Raw genomic sequence first — 19,019 nt, 5'->3', positions numbered from 1 at the left:
GCACTGGAGGCGTGCTCGATAGTATTACTGAGTTATCGCCTAGACACACCTTGTAATCGTTCAGAAAGCAATTGAATTTGAGCAACAGACTCGAATTTGTTCAATTTGATGACTTTCTCTCTCTGTTTGCATCTATTTATGTAATTTCTAACATATATTAGCGCGAATAACTGGCGGCTCGGCGCCAATTGTATCTGGCCATCCCGTCATGCTGTGCAGTCACGGTGCTGATCCTCTTGCCACCTTCTCATTTTTGCTTTTTCCAGCACTATATGGCGACCACCTGTTTTATGGATTGCCAAGTATTCAAAATAAATCTAGGTATCAATACGACAATAAAAACTGCTGGAAATACGACGGCTACATCACTCTGTACAGATATAAACAGCTCTACATCGTCGATTCGTCGAAGTCCAACCGCTCAACAATCTCGAACACCACTGTATTCCACGTATCACTTGCAAAAAGTTTCCTTTGAGACTAGCCTACGCGACTACTTTCAATGGCTGCCAAGGTTTCACGCTCTCGCACAGTTCTGGATCTCAGAACTGATCCTTTTGCTCATTGTCAACTATACACTGCCGCATTGTCCCGCGTCAAAAGCCGTCGAGATACACTGTGCTTCTCTTCGGGAGCAAATGGGGAGAAAGATAATATTGTGTACAAACATGTCTGCTTTTGTAGTGAGTATGCCAATAAAAAGCAGCGATCGAAGGTCACCGCTTGTATGTAATATTCAGGCCTAGGGAGCGTGCGATTTAAACCTTCGCCACTCGCCCCAAAAGTTTCTTCCATCGATAAACACATCGGCGAAAATGTACTCAGACACCTCATCAATTTCCTCGAACTCAGAGTCAGAGCACGAGCTCTCCGTCTTCGAGCGCATCAAAGGACATACTCGATTCTTTTTCCAGCTCTACAGCATATGAGGTACAGAGAGAGACCAAGCTCACAAATGCACTCGACAACCTTGCTGGCAGTCCGTTCGTGTCCTTCAAGAGTCGGGTAGAAACGGCCCCATTTAAGCTGCCCGTCAAGGGAGAGGACGCAGGGGCATGGATGAAACCTGTCGTTGGAGTGTTGCAAAGGCATGCAACACCTTCGCCATTCGGCAGGGGAGAGGAAACTGTCATGGATCCAACTTACAGGCGCGGAACAGAGCTCAAAGCGGATGAGCTCGCCTTCAGTTTGCAAGGGGATGAGACATCACAATATGAACTATTCGTGGACTACATCCAGGATGAACTCCGGACAAGCATGTTCGTAGGGAAAAGCGTTACTCTCAAGTTATACAAGCTCGCCATATATGGCGAAGGAGGTCATTTTGACTGGCATCGTGACTCGACACATAGCGATGCTCATCATGGAACGGTGCTCGTCGTACTTAATACGGAATGAGAGGGAGAAGAGCTTATGTTGAGGCATCAGGGCGTTGAGACAATTGTCAACATGCATCCAACAAAGTCCGTCGACAAGCTCCGGCCAGTTGTGGTTGCATTCTACACGGACACAGAGCACAAAGTCATGCCCGTGACCAAGGACACGACTGGTGCTCCAGTATGACGTCGAAGTCGTCGAGCAACCGCCTTGAGAATGGGTTCCCCCGCCTAGTTACACTCCCTTGAAAAAAGCTGTTCATCGTCACCAACACATCGCATCCCACATCAACACTTACCCCAACTTGGACCAGAAGCTGGTGCAAGCTGTCGTTGATGAAATCAGAGAATTGCACGAAGAAGGCACCACTGTCGTCGCTTTCCCACTTACTCACCTCTACCGCAAGGCAAGCGTTAAGAAGGAATACCTCAAGGGAACTGACTCGACACTGTTCGATGTTCTCGAGAATCATTTCAACGTTGTCCTCCATCCTGTTCTTATCCGCGCTATTGAAGATGGCCACGATTGTGACAGCCAGGAGCTGTTCTTTGCACACAAATATAAATCGTCTGAGGAGAATGAGGAGGAACCTTCTCATGCTAAAGGACGGCGAGGCGGAGTTTTCAAGAACGCTTCGTTTCATCTTCCACAGGCCTCTGCGATTCTGCAGCTTTCGTTGCCGACCGGAGTGCACCTTTGTAATGAGGCAGAGATCAGTGGCGAGGCAAGGTATTATGGCGCTGGTATGTTTGTGGAACCAAAGAACGAAGAGTAACGGTGTTCAGGGGCTCTAGTCACGTTGTTTGCTTGGAATTGGTTTTCAATCTTCCTGTACACTTACACTTCTCGGCACCCAATGGACATGGTCAAGACTTTGTTACTGGTCGAAGGATAAGGTGTAATAGGCAAGTCAATGCGGTTTTCAATTTCGTCTGCGGTGTCTGTTTCACTGTTGTAAAAATCTAGTTGTTATGTAATATAAATTGAGTTACCCCACTCCCCTAGGGCGCTAGCCAGACCTTGTTTTTTTTTTCAATACCCATATTGATACCCATCTCTGAGTCCTATAAATAAGTTGTTCCATTTTAACTGACCAACCGCCTACCAGTGGTGATTCAGCACTGTCATATTCTAGCAGTACGTGCCCGGCGGTTGAAACCTCGAAACCTTACAAAACTGAGGTCCACTTCAGAATCAATCGCCTGCGATATGACTTTTCTCTGTCTAGAAGCCGCAACCGAATGTTCCAGTACGTGCTAGTTGAAAGCTTTGAAGACTTCAAATGTTTCAAAACTGATGTCCACTTCAGAATCACTCACCCGCGATATCATGATAACCGCAGATATTCCTGCCCAAACATCGAAAGCTCAAACTGAAATTGACGATGAACTCGCGGCACTTAAAGAGAGAATGCGATCTCTTCGGACGCGCCGAAACAGTCTCTCTCCCATATCCTCCGTCCCTCCAGAGATCCTTGGCGCCATTTTCGTCCATCATGTTCAACAGACACAGTTGCTTCATGCTCCTGATGCTCCTGCTGTTCTTTCGTGGCTCAATATCGGACATGTTTGTCGCCACTGGCGCGAGGTTACTCTTGGGACACCGGAGTTATGGGCTACTCCGTTTCTGGTTTCGTCACAAGCCACGGAGGAGATGCTCTTGAGGTCTAAAATGGCTCCCTTGAAATTGAGAACTGGTCGGCAATATCGTATGGACTGCGTCCAAAAGACGTTGATGCACACAGAGCGTTTGCAAGAGGTCTCTTTCCCGTTTTTCAGTCACGTCTTCGATAATGGCACGACGCACCGCTGCATAGTGGAATTCCTTGACAAATTATCATCTTGTTCTGCTCCCAAACTGCAATCGCTTTCTTTTGAAGTAGGGTTTAAAAAAACACCACGGATAGCAATTCCGACCTCTTTCCCCGCCCCCAACCTTCGCAGTCTCCAAATCAAGCATTGTGATCTATCATGGGCATCATCAGTCCTCACAGGACTCACAGTCCTTACTATCAAAAAATTGTCACCGGAATCTCTTCCGACTTTAGACGAGTTGATCTCTGCGCTCCGTCGTATGCCTGCTCTGCACACTCTCGAGCTAGAAGATGCTCTCCCGACTCTTCCCCCCCAAACGACGTCACTCCCTCGCGCACCTCGCGTCATGAATGTTCGACTTCCCCACTTGAAACAGTTATGTTTAGCAGCGAAGATGTTGGAAGTGGCCAACGTGCTAGCTCGCATTGAATTACAGCAATCGATAACGGAAGTTCGACTTGTATGCGAGGGATTTTCAGGAAATCCGAATCATCAATGGAATTTGAGCCTCCCCATCATATCTCGCGCCTTGCAAAGTTGCTTCAAAGCCAGTCCAGATAAGTCTCGACAAGTCCCGCGTTCCATGCAACTATCTAGCACTAGTAGTTGCATTCGTTTGCACTCTAGTACGGTCCGGAACCCTTCTTCATGGGCGGGGTCAAAGTCTGGGGCTTGTCTGGATCTGGATTTGTTGGCGGAAAGCTCTGTCACTCTCGCATTTGACTTTCCGGATGACATGAGGAGGTCAATCCTTAGTGACTTGCAAAAGGTTGTTCCCTTTGGGAGTATCGAGGCCATGTACTTCCACTTTTTCTGCCCTTGTTGGGATGGTTTCTGGACTGATCTTCTTGGCCGCGGCGCTACTCGTAATCTTGCATACATGGACATACAAGGACCACGCCAGGCTCTTGAAGAACTGCTTAAATCACTGCGTTCACAGAAGCACAGTGTATCGCGGCGCGTAGGCAGGTGTTCGCAACAGGGACCCATTTTTGCCCCAGTACTCTCCCATCTTGTCATTCGCGGTCTGGAATTCGGCTCCCCCATCTCGAACTGGATGCGGCCGTCTGACCTCCTTGACGTGCTCATTGATCGCGTCAATGAAGGTCGGGGGTTAGACCACCTTGAGTTTATTTTAACCACGGGTATACTCGCCCGCGACGTGAAGTTGTTGCAAGAGGTGGTAGCCGATGTGAGCTGGGATGAATACGAAAGTTCCGACGAAGATTCCGATCATGACTATGACTATGACCATGACTATGACAGTGATTATGATGATGCCTTTGATTGCAGTTTCTACAGTGACCACGGATACTCCTCCTGATATGATTCTGTCGGGCAACTATGCTCGAATAAAGGCCGGAATTCCAATTACGCTGGGTGCATTGTGTGGGTAGCTACGCTTGTAATGATCAATTCTGCAATACGTTGTCTGACGAATAGTAGTCCTTTGGAATTTAAAATTTGAGCAATAATTTGAGACTTATACATTCATGATTTCGAATTATTTCTCTCGCTAAGTATCTAATTTATTCTAATTGGTCTCGTAGAAGCGCAGGCCGCGAGGGCCAGCGAAAGAAATTTTCCGGAGACGAGCTTCGAAAATGAATATCGCACTAGCTGACGCGAAGACGCGAAGACCTCCTAAAAGCCCTCCCTGTAAGGCAAAGATAATATTGCTCAGCACGTGCGTCATGCCGAGAGCGGCAAGGGACCCTGAGGTAATAAGCCTGCACTCGAAAGTATCGACCAATTAGACTTGTATAATTTAATATACTGTATAGTACTTGCTTGCTATCAAGATTTCAAGAACAAGCTTTATCTTCCTCCCGTGATCTTGTCGTGATCCCTTATTCTAGCAGTACGTGCCAATTTGAAGCTTCAAACGTATCAATTGATGTTGTTTGTTGTTCTCCAAGTCGCGGAGTCTACTTACTGCAGATTCATTCACCTGCGAACTAATGGTAACCGCACACGCTCCTGCTCTAAGCTCGAGAGCTCAAACAGAGATTGACGATGAACTCGCGGCACTTAAAGAGAGAATGCGATTTCTTCGGACGCGCCGAAACAGCCTCTCTCCCATATCCTCCATCCCTCCAGAGATCCTTGGCGCCATTTTCGTCCATCATGTTCAGGAGATGCAGTTACTTCATGTTCCTGATAACCCCGCGGTTCTTTCATGGCTTAACGTCGGGCATATTTGTCGCCACTGGCGCGAGGTTGCTCTCGGGACACCGGAGTTATGGGCTACTCCGTTTCTAAATTCCTCACAGGCCACGGAGGAGATGCTCATAAGATCCAAAATGGCTCCCTTAAACTTGAGAAGCGGTCTGCGATATCGTACAGAGTCCGTCCAAAAGGTGTTGACGCACATAGAGCGTTTGCGAGAGGTCTCTCTCCCATTCTTGAATGGTGGTGTGATGTATCGCTGTATTATGGAATTCCTTAACAAGTTATCAACTTGTTCCGCTCCCAAGCTACAATCGCTTTCTCTGGAAGAAGAATATGCGCAAACACTACGGATAGTAATCCCGACTTCTTTTCTCGCGCCCAACCTTCGCAGCCTCAAAATCAAATACTGTGATCTATCATGGACATCAACCGTCCTCACAGGACTCACTGTCCTTGATGTCAAAAAGTTATCACCGGAATGCCTTCCGACTTTAGACGAGTTGATCTCTGCACTCCGTCGTATTCCTGCTCTGCACACTCTCGAGTTAGAAGATGCTCTCCCGACTCTTCCCCCCCAAACGACGCCACTCCTTCGCGCACCTCATGCCATGAATGTTCGACTTCCCCACTTGAAGCGGTTACGTTTGGTGGCGAAGGTTTTGGAAGTGGCTAATGTATTGACTCGCATCGAGTTACCTGATTCAACAATGTTGGAAGTTCAACTCGGATGCAGAGCATCTTCATCTATGAATCCGAATCAAGAATGGAATTTGAGCCTCCCCATCATCTCTCGTGCCTTGGAAAGTTGCTTCAAAGCCACTCCAGCTAAATCTCACCGAGTCCCGCGTTCCTTGCGACTGTTTGGTGTTGGTCGCATTCATGTGCAATATAGCACGGTCCGAAACCCTGCTTCATGGGTGGGGTCAATGACTGATACTTGTCTGGATCCGGAGTGGGCGGTGGAACGCCCTGTTGTTCTTGACTTTGACTTTCCCGCTGAAACAAGTACAGCAATCCTTAGCGACTTGTGGCGGCTCGTCCCTATTAGGAATCTCGAGGCCTTCTACATCGAAGGTTTCTTCGCTTGCTGGAATGGTTTCTGGACTGATCTTCTTGGCCGCGGTGCTGCTCGCAATCTTACATACATTCACTTACGAGGAACACCTCAGGCTCTTGAAGATCTTCTCATATCCTTGCGTTCACAGAAGCACAGTTTAGCGCGGTTTATTGGCGGGTGTTCACGAAACGGACAAAATTTTGCCCCAGCACTCTCCCATCTTGTCCTTGACAAAATGGAGTTCGACCTCTCCTTCTCGTCCTTTACTAGGACCTCTGACCTCTTTGACGTGCTCGTCGATCGTGTCAACGAAGGTCGGGGACTAGACCACCTTTCGATCACTGGATGCATGGGCATCAGTGCCCATGACGTGCGGTTGTTGCGAGAAGTGGTAGCCGACATTCACTGGGATGAATACGAGAATCTCAACGATTACGGCCTCGAATATGACTATGACTCATTCGAAGATGATGATGACGACGATTATGGTTTCTACGGTGATGGAGACTACCACTACGGAGAAACGTACGTGGAGTAGGTGAAATAAATGGTACGATTCAGCCGTCCAGTAGCTAGGACTTATCCTTTTCTTGACTCTCGCACAACTGTCCCTATGATACCTCCCACGCGAATTATGCTCGCTTTGAACACCGACAAACATGTGTAGGTACTGTGCACATTCGGTACGCAATATTTTCAGTATAGCAGTGGGGTGTCATCGATGTTATTTCTCGTAATTGCTATATATGACAACATATTTTCAACTCTGTAAGTCCACATATATTCATACATGTCATGTCTTGTCATGAAGTCATAAACGTTTGAACACCAGTGCCCCATAAATACTACCAGCACACCTGAAGTCTACAATAAATAAACCAGGTGTCACAAAATCGTGTTCAACGCGCTTCGCACATCTTTCGTGTCACTAAGATCTGCAAGGAGGGGACAGATGTCTATCAGTTCGGTATCGTGAGGATCGTTAAACCATGAGGATATAGGCACGGCATTTGTGGGGTGGAAGATATATGACGCAGGCGAATTGTCGATGATGATGGTATCTGCCATGGGACGTCCAAGCTGCGACAGGTCCTAAAAACAAGGATGATCAGATACGGAATCTTATCTGCAGGGAGCAAACGAACCTTCACGTAGTTTTCTCTATACCGGAAACAACTTTCCCGGAAGAGCCTATGCGAAACGGCATTGTAGATATCAAGATGGTCCAACACTGGATCTGCATACTAAATTCGACGAAACAAGGAAGAGAAAGATCAGTTGAATTTTACACCCAGCCACCTGCAATAAACGCACGGAACCCAGACTTGCGGTGTACACTACCACTTCGTATACCTCACCCATCTGCCGAAGAAACTCGTCCACTCCTGGGCGCTTCTGTACGTACATATTGTGCCAGCGATTCTCGATTTCGACAGGAACGATGAAGTCTGGATCTGATACGGGCTGACAGCGAGGCAAGTCAAAAGCAGGCCTACAATCGGAGTGTAAGATATACCCTGAAATTACTATGGACGAGGGTCTCGTCCAGGTCAAGCACTAAACACTTCTTGCCAGCATGTTCAGGTGCGATTGGCGGCAAAAGTGGACATGGCTTTCCGTCCTGTAAACTCCGAGTCAGAAATAAATCCATTAAACCACGGATCAACTCACAGGGCCAATGGGAATGCCTGCACCCCCATTCCTGATTAACATTTCGTCTTCCTCGCTTATCTCATCAAACGGAACGTCGTCAAACTCGGTAGCATGTTCGGATGGGCGACGCGAAGAGGTTTTCAATACCTGACCAGGAACGGAAGAACCTGGCGGCTGCACAGCCCCACTGGTGGCGCCCGCAGTATCTGCGATAGGTAGCACATCCTTAGGAGGCACAGCAGGTTGTCCTTTCTCCTGTAAGGGTGCCACCGGAACTACGAGTGCGAGGCTGCTTGTTCCTGGTGTTTTTTCAGAAAATTCCTTATCCGCGGTCTTGTGAGTCAGCAGAGTAGGACCTGACCCAAAGCTTGCTACACCATCGACGTCAATGTCATGAGCTCGGGAATTGAGGCCAACACATGAGAGGAGCTTGCGAAATAAGCTGCCAAAGAAACTCTCCTTGACATGTTTGATATCAGCGGCAGACCCCACAAAAGAAGTGTGGTCTTTAGATTGAGAGCGACACTGGAGACTGCTGCGCCTGGATTGATTTGGCGGAAGGAGTGTGGATGTGCCAGCAGATGCTTCGCGCTTGTCGAGTGCCGGAGATGATGAAGATATAGATCGACTGGCACTGCCTACATTATCTTTGGAAGAAATAGAGGGATGAACGCGTGGTGGGACCTGCCGGTCAGTGGCATGTGGCGTCTTCAATAATGAATCCTTCGAAGGTGCGGACGCAGCAGCCTTCTTGTAAGCTGCAGATTGAGTATCTGATGGCATGATAATTACAATCCCGGTATCTTTATCAGGAGAGCGTCCTTGAACGAGTGGTCCTCGATGAATGACAAGCAGAGCGAGTAGTATGAGTGCCGAACAGTGAGCTTGAAGTACACTGCGGGAGGATCCTTTGGTATTGAACTACTGCGAATGAACAGTCGATATAAAAAGGGGGAGAGTTAGTGCAGGGACCTACTAGTACTAAGACGACTTAAAGGCCGTGGTCCAACCACAATCTGGCTACAGCGCTGCCTCCCGTTAAACAGCACTCACGGCCGTCGACTTAAGCGTCAATTAATTGCGGCCGCGCGGAAACAACAAGGCAGCGCCAAAAAACGTTACATATTGCGTCTTACTGGCCGTAATGTGAATCCGAACCAGGAACGGCATCTTGAGATCAGTGGTCATCATATAGTCACTATCTGTCGAAGATCACTAGGTCGACAGATGCGACTGAGATAACAAGTTGAATCCAGTATCACGCACAAAACCAGTGGGTTGTCATTGTCAAATTGCACTACATAGGGGGATTCTACTACACAAAGTGACCAATTTAGGGCTGCCGGTACGACAAGCCGTCGCAGCTTACCTATGTCAACTCACGAACGTACGCTCCAGAAACCTTCCATATGCATAAAGCTTGAAGCCATCAAAGCAGGAGGACTGTGAACCATCAAATGTCCGAGCTGCTTTGCAAATGAGAAACCTTCTGTACAACTGTCTGATTTCACATAGGAACTGGAACAACCAGTTAGCTGTAAATGATCTTGATCCGACTCATCCTTCCTTAGGGGCTAGGCGGCCTTTATAGCAGTTGCCTTCAAGGCATGGCCGTGCGTCACCCCATCAAAAACGATCGGGCCCTGGCAGGTGGCTGCAGATAAGAAAACTGTGTGCCGCCCTTTACGATGGAAAACATTGGTCAAGGATAGCCTAAAGCTATATTCGGGTTGGACACTAATGATCTTCCACACTCACTAGGCAGGAACATCTAACATCTACCTTCTGTGCATTGCAAGACGGAGAATCTGGAACTCAAAACACAAGCAGCTCCACATCGAACTGGACTATAACAAGAAAAAAAACGTGTGATCTGATGGAGCCGGTGGTATCGTAAGGATGATGCGACTGATGACATAGGGTCCAGCCCCGACACCAGTTCGAGGTGTTAAAGCCGGTCGTCCGCGTTCATCCTCGGTGGATCTTGAAAGCAGCTCCGGTACGTCCAGACCGGCGGCATGAATTTGAAATGGACAGAGTGAAAGGGACATTGGTTGCTATTGTCATTTCATTTGTGAGTAGGGGATGATTGACATCGATCGTGCAACCAACATGAACGAACCTAGCAGGCTAAGCGTGCCTAAGCGTGGAAATGACATGCGTGGTCCCTGCTGTGATGGTAGCATTAAACAAACAGTTGCAGTAAACAATGAGCTCCGTCCAAATAAGGCAACTGTTGTTGTCGACGCTTTTGTTTCGAACCTACTACAATTAATATTTTCGTGGTGCCAGCAATCAGTCTGGATACCAAGACAATGCGCATCTTTTGTTTCCGTGTATAACACTTGAAATTGCTGTGGAAATTGTCCGCGGGTGATAGTATAAGAACCTTACCTTGGCCATGATGCATGAATGCTTCGACCCCTCGCATTTCACTCCGCGCTATCTATCATTACTGAATCAGTATAACAAAGCTCTACCTCGCGGCAGCTTGTGATACGCCTACTCGCGATTTTCATTCGAAGCCCCTCATTACCTCCTCTCGACGAACCTGACATTCACAATTTCACACTCGTCGCGACATCCAAACATGACTACTCGCGCTGTTCCCCGCCATGCATTCCTCACTTCCGACCCCTGGATCACTGAATCAAAGCCGTTGTAAGGATGGTCTACGCCGCCTCAAAGTTTTTACTCAACTTTTCTTGCCTCGATCGTTTTATAGGAGAAAGACACGCATCTCGTGCACTAAATTGATTGAACGCCAGGTCGTTCGCGCATGGAAGCGCGTCACCGGCGTTACTCGCAAAAACCAACGTGCTTCTTTCCTTCCCAAGGATTTCATCCTTGTCACTTCTCGCCGCCGCAGTGTGATGTTGGCATGAATAGTTCCGAGAGGAGGCATATGTGTTGTCACAACTACCAGGCGCAGGCGCACACGGACAGTAGCGGGATCGGGCTTCTGCATCCCACACACTCATTTTTCTATCCGGGACATTATATCATTATTCCATGTAGCATTATAGTATTCACCGGCACTCTAGTTGTATTACTTTTAACAATACGCTTAATCGTTAATCCAGTGTATCCATTGAAATAGACCAATCTAGAACTCAAAGCTAAGCTAATATGATTCGGAACTGGCCACTTGGATATTAACATAGTATTCATTGTCCTGGAGCTATGTAGTATACATCATGAGGTCGTTAACTTTACATGTACTTTCTCGTCAAGTTAAACTTGTGTGCTAGACCAAGCAACCGAAAATTAAGTTACTACAGCGGGATCAACTACGAACGGGAATGGTAAGCGTACAGGCAAGTGAACAACAATGGAAAAACCTACACCGCGTGCAATTTGGGTTATTTGTTCCACACCACTCTGCAGGCGTGATACCTCTTCCTTGAGATGACCAACTTCCTGTAGCAAGCTGTCCTTTTCAATTGCCTCCATTGCGGCCCGACTTTCTAAATCGGCGATGTTGACACGAGCATTATGGAGATCTTGAAGGATGCCTAAGCATCGCTCTTGTGACACTTGGGTGGTCCTGTTTGCCGCATAAAGTGCATCTTCTGCAGCAGTTAGGGATGTTTGCAGATCTGTGACTTGTGTTTGTAGTGAAGAAATCTGCGGCAGTTATTAAACTTTACCACATAATGGAGAACCGGAACCACCTACCTCTGGGAGGAACATGTGAGATGACGATCTAAAACCCCGAACGAACCCTGCAAAATAACCAATGGCGAGAGAGAGGGGGCCGAAACGCGAGCCAGGCGTTGGGTTCTGCCTATCAGAATGGCTATGAGCATCATTACCAGAAGACGTGACTTCGGTGGATGATGCTGTGGGTGTAGGTGATGACCGTGATACAATCACTTGTCGCCTAGGCAGTGACTCGGGTGTGGGGAGGCCAATGTCTCCTTTACTGTGGCTATAACTCAGCGTGCGAGCACTGCGATCAAATCTCAGTACAGCGTACGAACTAGCGGTGTCTTTGTGGATTCTACTCACGGTGTGAAAAGAACAACCCGATTGTCATGGAATTCTTCGGACTGCCTGTATACCACAAATACAATGCACAATAACACAACAACAATATGTAAAATGCTCACTGACATTGAGTCCATCGAATAATCACCTTCATTTATCTCGTTGTCCGCGACAGTGTTTTCCTGACTGTCAGCGGCATCTCTTTCTCGACATAAAGAGGATGCCAAATCCTGATACTTTCTGGAATATTGGAAAGCACATCTAGCTGCCTCTCGTAATAGGCGTCAGGACAAAGCACAGAGGATGACATGCTCGCCTACCTGGAGCACAGTCGGTGTTCGATCCTTTCCAAATACTTTGGTTGCAAGCGACATATATGCACGGTATTTTTCTCGAGCCGATAATGTTCCATATCCATCCAGGACTTCCTGAAAGCCGCGATAACTGTGAGAGAGCAGAAGACAACAGCATGAAGGAATATCTTCGATTAATTATATACAAGTACTTGCATGTCGTAGAAACTGGGCTGAATTTCGATCTGTTGGACCACATCCCGCTGACGGCCATTGTGGGCAAAGGTCAAGTCGATATGGCCATGCTCCCACTGTGAAAGGAGGACGTTCATCTTCAGTACTAATAGAAGTCTTACACTATCGGGAGACGTCTTACGAAGAATAAGAGCACCCGCCGCAAGTAAGTATGCTGGCAAGGACCTAACTTCAAGTCAGCAGCGCTCGCGCGACTTTTCACTGGATCACAGTGAGACGGGGCGAAAAAGGATCAGAAATCAACAGACGAACTTGTAGTCTTGAACTCCTCGAAAGATACGCTCAAGGTATCTGCAGGACCAAGATTGCGATTTTCATCGCAAATGAATAGCAAAGCGGTACAGACAGCTATATCGTGGACGTTCACGCCATGTCGGAGTCAAAGTAAAAACGCCACTCACCATTCTGTTGCGCAAGTTTGCGACTAGCGCCAAGTTTATCCAGCTTCAAGCGCCCCTCCGGTGTGTGCGCTGTCGTGGAGACGTCGAGGTATGTACTTCCCGCGTCGAATGGCGGGCATATTGGGCAAACGAGATTCCTGGAGAACAGTCGATCGAAGGAGCGTAGATTATAAACCTGTGCAAAACAAAGGTTGAAGAAATCGCACGCGATCGATCTGAAAGGCCTTTCATGATCGCTATGCGACGACTTATTGTTGAGATTGGACAGAGCCAGCTACAGCCTGATCGAGTCGAGATAAAGAATATTTACAAAATTAAAAGCCTCCGAATGACAGTCCGCCGTGACGTACCATCATGATCACGAGTGTCAATATATTAGGTCGATATGTAGTATTGTCTCTGTAAATGCTCTACATGTAAGTAACCAATACAACGAAAACACAATAAAAGCTATAGTTCGAAGTGATCCGCCCAGTGTCGTAACACGCCCTCGCCTTCTAAATGATGTTTGAACATCTTGGGGTCACGACAGATTATCATTGCATGAGAATTGCGTACACCCTCAAAGAAGGCTCGCTCTTTCTTCAACTGCGGTATCTTGTTGAGATTTTCTATGCTCTGAAGTTGACCGGGTGTCAACAAAGGTTGGTATGGAGGTGGCTTTGATCGCGATTTCTTTCCTTTTTCCTTCGTAGGCTCGGTGGGGTTGGTCGGGTCAGCGGGGTCAGCACCAGGTATCGGCGATGTGGCGATGGGAGTGCCAGCAGGGTCATCGTATAAATCAACTGCAGCGCTTTCGAGCTCGCTCTCCAGTTTGGCGATAATGTGAACAAGTCTTTCTCTAGTTGTTTGCGCTTCAAGATGTCTTACTCGACCACGAGACTGGTGCGATTGAAATGACAGGCGAATGAGAGCAAGGCAGATAAATGTCGGGAAGAGGATTGGTAAGAGGGTATAAACGGCCTATATCGTTGCTATGAGTGAGGCGGTGAGTTCAGAGGATATTTGCATACCAAGTTCAAAGGAAACTCGGCTTGGAATCGCGGAGGTAATGGCGCGCGCATGTTACGGATAGTATCGAACCAGCCTTCCGGCTCTCTCGTGGTTGCAGATGATAAAGGAAGGGCAGAATAAGATTTGATGACATGCTTATACTTCTCGTGGAAATCACTAGAATATGGTCAGAATCAGCTCATGTAACATGAACCAAGCAATTACATTTTGATGCCATTCTTCTCGTACTCGCCAAAGGGGTCTTCTGCGCTGATACCAGAAGTGACGTACGGTACAGTCGAGTCATTGATGCTGGAGTTATAGTTAGGGATAGCAGACAAATGCGAGATGTTTGAGCTCACGCATTGGCATAAATTCTAATATTAGGAAACAATATCAATGCCTGATAAAAAATGCGATCAGGATCAGCAAGGACCTCTACGAGTGGCCGTCCTCGTGGTGACCATTTGTCGACACAGAAGAATTGCTCGCCCGAACGGGAAAGAAGCTTTGGTCCCAGAAATGCCGATATCGAAGAGAATGTTGAAGGGAATCTGGGTATGCCGATGTGTGGGGTAGCTAAAGTGTTAAAATTCACGGGTTGCACCGTCTCGAAAACTTTGACTGGTGAAGGACACTAGGTTTGCTCGTTAGATCATCCACAAGAGCGGGGACTCTCACACGTACCCAATAACATAACGGGCAACCAGGCCACCAAGACTGTAACCGGTGACCGAGAAGCGAGTTACCTTCCGACCTTCCTTCTCTAAGTCTGCGGTTTTCTGTCGAATCTGGTTTTATGCGCGCTGAGAATGCTCAGATTTGGTGACGATAATAAATAGAAATACCTCTTCAGCCACTCTTTCACCTCCCCAGTCGATTCCGTCATATGTGGATTCATCCTTATTGGTTTCAGCGAGAAGAACCTCAAGCTTAATGTCACCGTCCTCAACTTCGCCCTTTACCCTCGCGGATAATTTTGTTCGCATGACCAACGTGAGAGGGATTACCCCACATTCCATGGATCAAGACAAGTAGATGGACGTCTGGCATGATGGAACGACTGGCAATGACTCGGATTAGGCGATGCGGGTTTGGCGGTTGATAAAGATTAATACAGTAGGACAACGACAGAAAGACGGGAAGTTATAAATACATGGAGTCTTGGACCTCATGCCATGCGGTATGCGTAGCTTCCACGCCGTGGGTGTCAAGCCGGCGGTGCTGCGCCACAGTCGATGCTGAGTCCTGACGCATGTGTCAGCACTAGCACTGTTAACGCAATGGGCCGGCATCGTCGGCGTTATCTTGTCAAGTACTCAAGATGGACGTAAGGCACAATTGGTCGACCGTCAAGCTAAGTTTTAGTCATGAGTCTGTAAGTATATGTCAATTCGAACGATGAACATCCCATAGTTGGCATCACAATTGATGGAACGAGCGGACTCGGAGTCACTGAGAATTCGGCGCGGCGAAAACACTGTGTAAGTGCATTTTTCCTCGGACCGGTATTCTGATACCACTATAAGAACGTGTCCTAGTGGCTATATAATAGACTTGCTTGTCCCAAAAAAAAGAAAACACTGTGCATGAAGTATATGATGTAACTTAGGCGATCGATGATACAGGTAACAGAACCACATCGAGTCACGGTCAGATGCGCTAGACATCATTTTGCAGCGGGTAGTATCTGAATAATTAGTCAAGAGTCAGAATTTACTAGCACAGTGCATTCGGATTCTCGGAATTTGGAACTGCTAAAAGGTAGCTAGTATTGGTGGTTCAACAACTGCAGGGCGCTCAGTGTCGTGCATTTACTAGCCTGTGCTCGATCTTCTCTGGAGGAGACTCGAGCCTGAGGGAGGAGGGATGCAGAGACGTGGGATCAAGCCGAAGGGATGCGATGGACCGCACCGTGACAAAGATGCAGCGTGCATGGCTACTCATCAGGATAGGGGGGCTATCATAATAAGAACCTGGTTCTATGGGTGCCGTCTTAGAGGCCGGGAGACCGGAGGTCCTGTCAAGGTTACGTCGGTGCCCTCACTTTAAACATTTTATGCCCTTCATTGACTTTTTTCCAGGCTTCGGTAATGCGCCATGCAACCCTCCTGATCCATTTTTGGTCGATCCTTGGTTAGCGTGCCCCGCTTACCCAATATAACCATAACACTCACCGAAGATAAGCAAGTCTGTCTTAGTCCAAACTCTTGCGCTACGCAAGGGTTCACGAGATGAAAAATGTACCGCATTGTTCTGCGAGTGTCGCCAAACGTTGCAGGTCTTCTCTATAAATGAGTCAAAGTGAGATTTCGAAGTTCACTGCTAGGCCTTCAAAAGATGATAGTCCCATCTATCGAATGCGTAATCGTCGATGAAGGTCATTGGTCCTTTTCATATCGTTGATTAAGGCAGCACCGCGCAAGGTACTTGTGAGCATGTGTACGACCTATGCAATAATGCTTCGACCGTCGAAAGTCTTCCATGAAGTCAGAGCTTCGAAGCGTGATAAATCTCAACATTTCTAAGGGGTGGATTCAAGATGACAGATGAAAATGTTTCTAGCATCGTAGCCAAGTTCTCTTTATCCGCGTGAAAGTGATCTCGGAGTGCTGCAAGCGAAAACTGTTGATAAAGATGGACGATGTTACGTCAACATTCGGTAGTGCATGAATAGATTCTTTGAAGTTGCATCTGCCTACAAAGATGATCAATATCAGTAACGACAACCAAGCTCTCGCAGAGTAAGTGATCTAGCCTCTACTGCGGCACATGACCAGCGGATATAAAATTGATAGTTTATCGCAGCGTAGACGAATAAACTGTTTGCATTACACAACCATCTCTCAAATTCCTGATCCGATGGCCAGGGTACGGAGTACTAGTGGAGATGGAATGAAACAGTCACCTAGATCCATTATGGAGAAGCTGAGAAGAAAAACAATGACTGCTCTGAGTAGATGCTGCAACACCTGGTTCAACCGCGTGGCAACAAGCAGCCTCAATTAAATCGCGCCGGGGCACGAGCACGGTGCCAATCTACATCGTATGATCGTGGTGTCAAGATCGCCGACGTCCGAGGCCGGCAGCTTGTGCACCACTGCAAAAGCTGACACATGCACTGGTAAATTGTGATATCACACAACTGCCAACAATAGTACAAATATTCTGAAGCAGTAACGGCAGCAGCAAACTGATTCCCATTTGTATCATTATCACCTGTTATAACCATCACCTACGCGACTGCACATGAGCGCATGTGTGAGGATGACTGTTGGTACAAAAACAAACGGGGTATCGTTGTGGTCCCGGTGTCTGGTCGTTAAAATGAAAGATTTAGCTTGTAGGTTCCAAATCCGAGCATACTCTCCCCCTTTCTTCATAAGTTCATCGTGCGTCCCTCCCTTCCCGGACAGTTTCATCGAGGTAACCTGCGGTGACCACGTCCGCGAACATTGGTGTTTGAGAAGACACAGACTCACAAAATGAGGTCCGCATGTTGGGTGAGATTTTCCAAACCGGTGAGTGGGAGAATATCATGGTCTTGTTACCCCTCAACTTCCGTAAACGCTTGAAGAGATCTATTTCCACCAATTATAACTACATCCAAATTGGTATCTCGAAGAAACAAGGCAGCGTACCATGTTCAGCCGTAGGATCCAGGGAGGCACTCGGCGTCGTCGAATAACAGCATGCCAGCGGAAGACTCAGTTTCGGAGACCAATGAGCGCATGAATGTGCGTGAGCTATTTGAATGGTCGACACCGATACCTGAGAGGTCAAGGCATGGTCACGTAACATTGCAAGCCGCTGTACCTGCCCACGGCTGATTTGGAGGCCTACAGCTCCGGAAAATATGGACATCGTCAATCAAACCCCAACGCGAGGAGTCGACGGGCTGCCCAAAGAGCGCCGTGGTACCTTCAGGGAGGTCCCCATGATAATCATGCACGGGGCGGTAGAGGTGGGTGTCGAATCCGTCAGGGAGCTCATCAAGGAAGTCTTCTGCGCCGCCGAGACGGGCGGCCTTCACGAACCTTGTCATCGTCATGTGCAAGGGCGGGGTTGCCAAGTCCGATGTTCTCGCGCATCTGCGTGTGCGTTAAAATACGGTCGCTTTCAGGGTGCATAAGTATGGCTTACGGAGAGGGGGAATTGCGAATAGTCTTGGAAGAGGATGGACATAGCAGCACGGAGGTTCAGCAAGTCTGAGGGTTTTTGATGTCGCGGTCGTCGATGAGGATGGTGCCCTCTGTTGGGTCCGTAGATGCGCGAGATCAGTTTCAAGATCGTACTCTTTCCAGGAGCCGTTTACCACCACACCGACCCTGCAATTGCGGTAGAGAGCACACAAAAGTTGGAGGAACTTACACAAAGTTGACCAGCCCCGATCTTGAACGATACGTTTCGCAGAGCACAGCTGTCTCCGCCAGGATACTGAAACGAAAACATTCCTGGCATACATAGATCAGAAACGCATGTATGAAGCAACGAATATCAATCAACCTGAACTCGACAGAAATACCACTCATGAGAGACGGCTGGTTCTCAGGGAACGGCTCCGTGCCATCCAACACCTTATTCCGTATATCCTCTATCTCATATAGTTTGCGTATTCCGGAAAACACAGGTCACAAGATAGGACAACCTGTTGGGACACGAGACATCTGTGTCATTGAATGCATGAAAGGCTTTGCTTGATAAGGATGAGTGATGATAGGCTAGGAGATGGTAGTGGTTCATTGGAGTTTCAGGAAGCGAAAGGTGAAGACAATCTAATTGATTTTGTCAGCTTCGCGTCAACCTCCGAGAATCAACTAACAAGTACCTGAGGTAACATATACATTGTTTCTTGGAGGATAACCTGATACTCAGACAGTCCTTAAAAGAACGAAATTTTTCAGCTCTGGGAATTCAACCGCATCGGACCACGTGCCGAGCTGCTTCGCGGAAATTCTGGTTTCGACAGAATCAGCATAAGATTGTCTGATAAGAAGCGTCAACATACGTGCAC

General features: G+C 47.7%; 9 protein-coding genes across 9 annotated transcripts; 5 read left to right on the top strand and 4 right to left on the bottom strand.

Annotated features, from left to right (window-relative positions):
• Positions 1-202: 202 nt before the first annotated feature.
• On the top strand, positions 203-2,152 carry DFJ58DRAFT_740692 (uncharacterized protein; the record flags this gene model as incomplete). Its single annotated transcript, XM_041387100.1, has 5 exons — positions 203-683; positions 741-817; positions 853-1,380; positions 1,429-1,557; positions 1,691-2,152. The coding sequence occupies exons 1-5, from the start codon at positions 503-505 to the stop codon at positions 2,150-2,152; spliced, it is 1,377 nt and encodes a 458-aa protein (XP_041250735.1). The 5' UTR covers positions 203-502.
• A 231-nt stretch (positions 2,153-2,383) lies between these two features.
• Positions 2,384-4,664, top strand: DFJ58DRAFT_740691 (uncharacterized protein). The gene is made up of 2 exons (XM_041387099.1): positions 2,384-2,626; positions 2,687-4,664. Exons 1-2 carry the CDS (start codon positions 2,587-2,589, stop codon positions 4,513-4,515), a joined length of 1,869 nt encoding a protein of 622 aa, XP_041250734.1. The 5' UTR covers positions 2,384-2,586; the 3' UTR covers positions 4,516-4,664.
• Positions 4,665-4,957: 293 nt separating this feature from the next.
• Positions 4,958-7,132, top strand: DFJ58DRAFT_175058 (uncharacterized protein). Its single transcript, XM_041379040.1, has 2 exons — positions 4,958-5,052; positions 5,111-7,132. Exon 2 carries the CDS (start codon positions 5,153-5,155, stop codon positions 6,956-6,958), a length of 1,806 nt encoding a protein of 601 aa, XP_041250733.1. The 5' UTR covers positions 4,958-5,052; positions 5,111-5,152; the 3' UTR covers positions 6,959-7,132.
• DFJ58DRAFT_754163 (NIF-domain-containing protein) lies at positions 7,132-9,281 on the bottom strand. Its single transcript, XM_041387980.1, has 5 exons — positions 8,092-9,281; positions 7,937-8,041; positions 7,735-7,884; positions 7,566-7,664; positions 7,132-7,512 (listed from the first exon to the last, which is right to left on the bottom strand). Exons 1-5 carry the CDS (start codon positions 8,854-8,856, stop codon positions 7,306-7,308), a joined length of 1,326 nt encoding a protein of 441 aa, XP_041250732.1. The 5' UTR covers positions 8,857-9,281; the 3' UTR covers positions 7,132-7,305.
• Positions 9,282-10,663: 1,382 nt separating this feature from the next.
• On the top strand, positions 10,664-10,958 carry DFJ58DRAFT_720881 (uncharacterized protein; the record flags this gene model as incomplete). The annotated part of the gene is made up of 2 exons (XM_041384749.1): positions 10,664-10,734; positions 10,799-10,958. The coding sequence occupies 2 exons, from the start codon at positions 10,664-10,666 to the stop codon at positions 10,956-10,958; spliced, it is 231 nt and encodes a 76-aa protein (XP_041250731.1).
• A 263-nt stretch (positions 10,959-11,221) lies between these two features.
• DFJ58DRAFT_754158 (uncharacterized protein) lies at positions 11,222-13,368 on the bottom strand (the record flags this gene model as incomplete). Its single annotated transcript, XM_041387979.1, has 10 exons — positions 11,222-11,363; positions 11,419-11,700; positions 11,752-12,025; positions 12,085-12,332; positions 12,384-12,491; positions 12,569-12,667; positions 12,733-12,812; positions 12,864-12,959; positions 13,013-13,149; positions 13,346-13,368. Coding segments are annotated over 9 exons (1,347 nt in total), but the record flags the coding sequence as incomplete, so codon positions are not given.
• Positions 13,299-15,258, bottom strand: DFJ58DRAFT_754156 (uncharacterized protein). Its single transcript, XM_041387978.1, has 7 exons — positions 15,002-15,258; positions 14,854-14,964; positions 14,763-14,796; positions 14,368-14,629; positions 14,231-14,317; positions 14,026-14,182; positions 13,299-13,975 (listed from the first exon to the last, which is right to left on the bottom strand). Exons 1-7 carry the CDS (start codon positions 15,056-15,058, stop codon positions 13,463-13,465), a joined length of 1,221 nt encoding a protein of 406 aa, XP_041250729.1. The 5' UTR covers positions 15,059-15,258; the 3' UTR covers positions 13,299-13,462.
• Positions 15,259-15,329: 71 nt separating this feature from the next.
• On the top strand, positions 15,330-16,442 carry DFJ58DRAFT_909712 (uncharacterized protein; the record flags this gene model as incomplete). Its single annotated transcript, XM_041395147.1, has 6 exons — positions 15,330-15,383; positions 15,422-15,489; positions 15,734-15,769; positions 15,850-16,033; positions 16,090-16,141; positions 16,197-16,442. 6 exons carry the CDS (start codon positions 15,330-15,332, stop codon positions 16,241-16,243), a joined length of 441 nt encoding a protein of 146 aa, XP_041250728.1. The 3' UTR covers positions 16,244-16,442.
• Positions 16,443-17,296: 854 nt separating this feature from the next.
• DFJ58DRAFT_754153 (uncharacterized protein) lies at positions 17,297-17,806 on the bottom strand (the record flags this gene model as incomplete). The annotated part of the gene is made up of 3 exons (XM_041387977.1): positions 17,297-17,409; positions 17,525-17,586; positions 17,647-17,806. Coding segments are annotated over 3 exons (335 nt in total), but the record flags the coding sequence as incomplete, so codon positions are not given.
• Positions 17,807-19,019: the final 1,213 nt, after the last annotated feature.

This window comes from Suillus subalutaceus, assembly GCF_016647625.1.
Source record: "Suillus subalutaceus strain FC151 chromosome Unknown DFJ58scaffold_2, whole genome shotgun sequence".
Lineage (NCBI taxonomy): Eukaryota > Fungi > Basidiomycota > Agaricomycetes > Boletales > Suillaceae > Suillus > Suillus subalutaceus.
The sequence above is the reverse complement of the archived record's forward strand: the minus strand, read 5'-3'. Positions and strand labels throughout refer to the sequence as shown.

What these genes read in the sequence shown, in the direction of transcription:
- DFJ58DRAFT_754156 (XM_041387978.1), bottom strand. Translation starts at nt 15,058, where the DNA reads ATGCCAGACGTCCATCTACTTGTCTTGATCCATGGAATGTGGGGTAAT. An exon ending in GTGAAAGAGTGGCTGAAGAG is followed by an intron (nt 14,797 to 14,853) that starts GTATTTCTATTT and finishes GCATAAAACCAG; the next exon opens with ATTCGACAGAAAACCGCAGA. An exon ending in ATTAGAATTTATGCCAATGC is followed by an intron (nt 14,318 to 14,367) that starts GTGAGCTCAAAC and finishes CTATAACTCCAG; the next exon opens with CATCAATGACTCGACTGTAC.
- DFJ58DRAFT_754163 (XM_041387980.1), bottom strand. Translation starts at nt 8,856, where the DNA reads ATGCCATCAGATACTCAATCTGCAGCTTACAAGAAGGCTGCTGCGTCC. An exon ending in CAGGCATTCCCATTGGCCCT is followed by an intron (nt 8,042 to 8,091) that starts GTGAGTTGATCC and finishes CGGAGTTTACAG; the next exon opens with GACGGAAAGCCATGTCCACT. An exon ending in ACACCGCAAGTCTGGGTTCC is followed by an intron (nt 7,665 to 7,734) that starts GTGCGTTTATTG and finishes CGTCGAATTTAG; the next exon opens with TATGCAGATCCAGTGTTGGA.
- DFJ58DRAFT_740691 (XM_041387099.1), top strand. Translation starts at nt 2,587, where the DNA reads ATGACTTTTCTCTGTCTAGAAGCCGCAACCGAATGTTCCA. An exon ending in AGCCGCAACCGAATGTTCCA is followed by an intron (nt 2,627 to 2,686) that starts GTACGTGCTAGT and finishes TGTCCACTTCAG; the next exon opens with AATCACTCACCCGCGATATC.
- DFJ58DRAFT_175058 (XM_041379040.1), top strand. Translation starts at nt 5,153, where the DNA reads ATGGTAACCGCACACGCTCCTGCTCTAAGCTCGAGAGCTCAAACAGAG.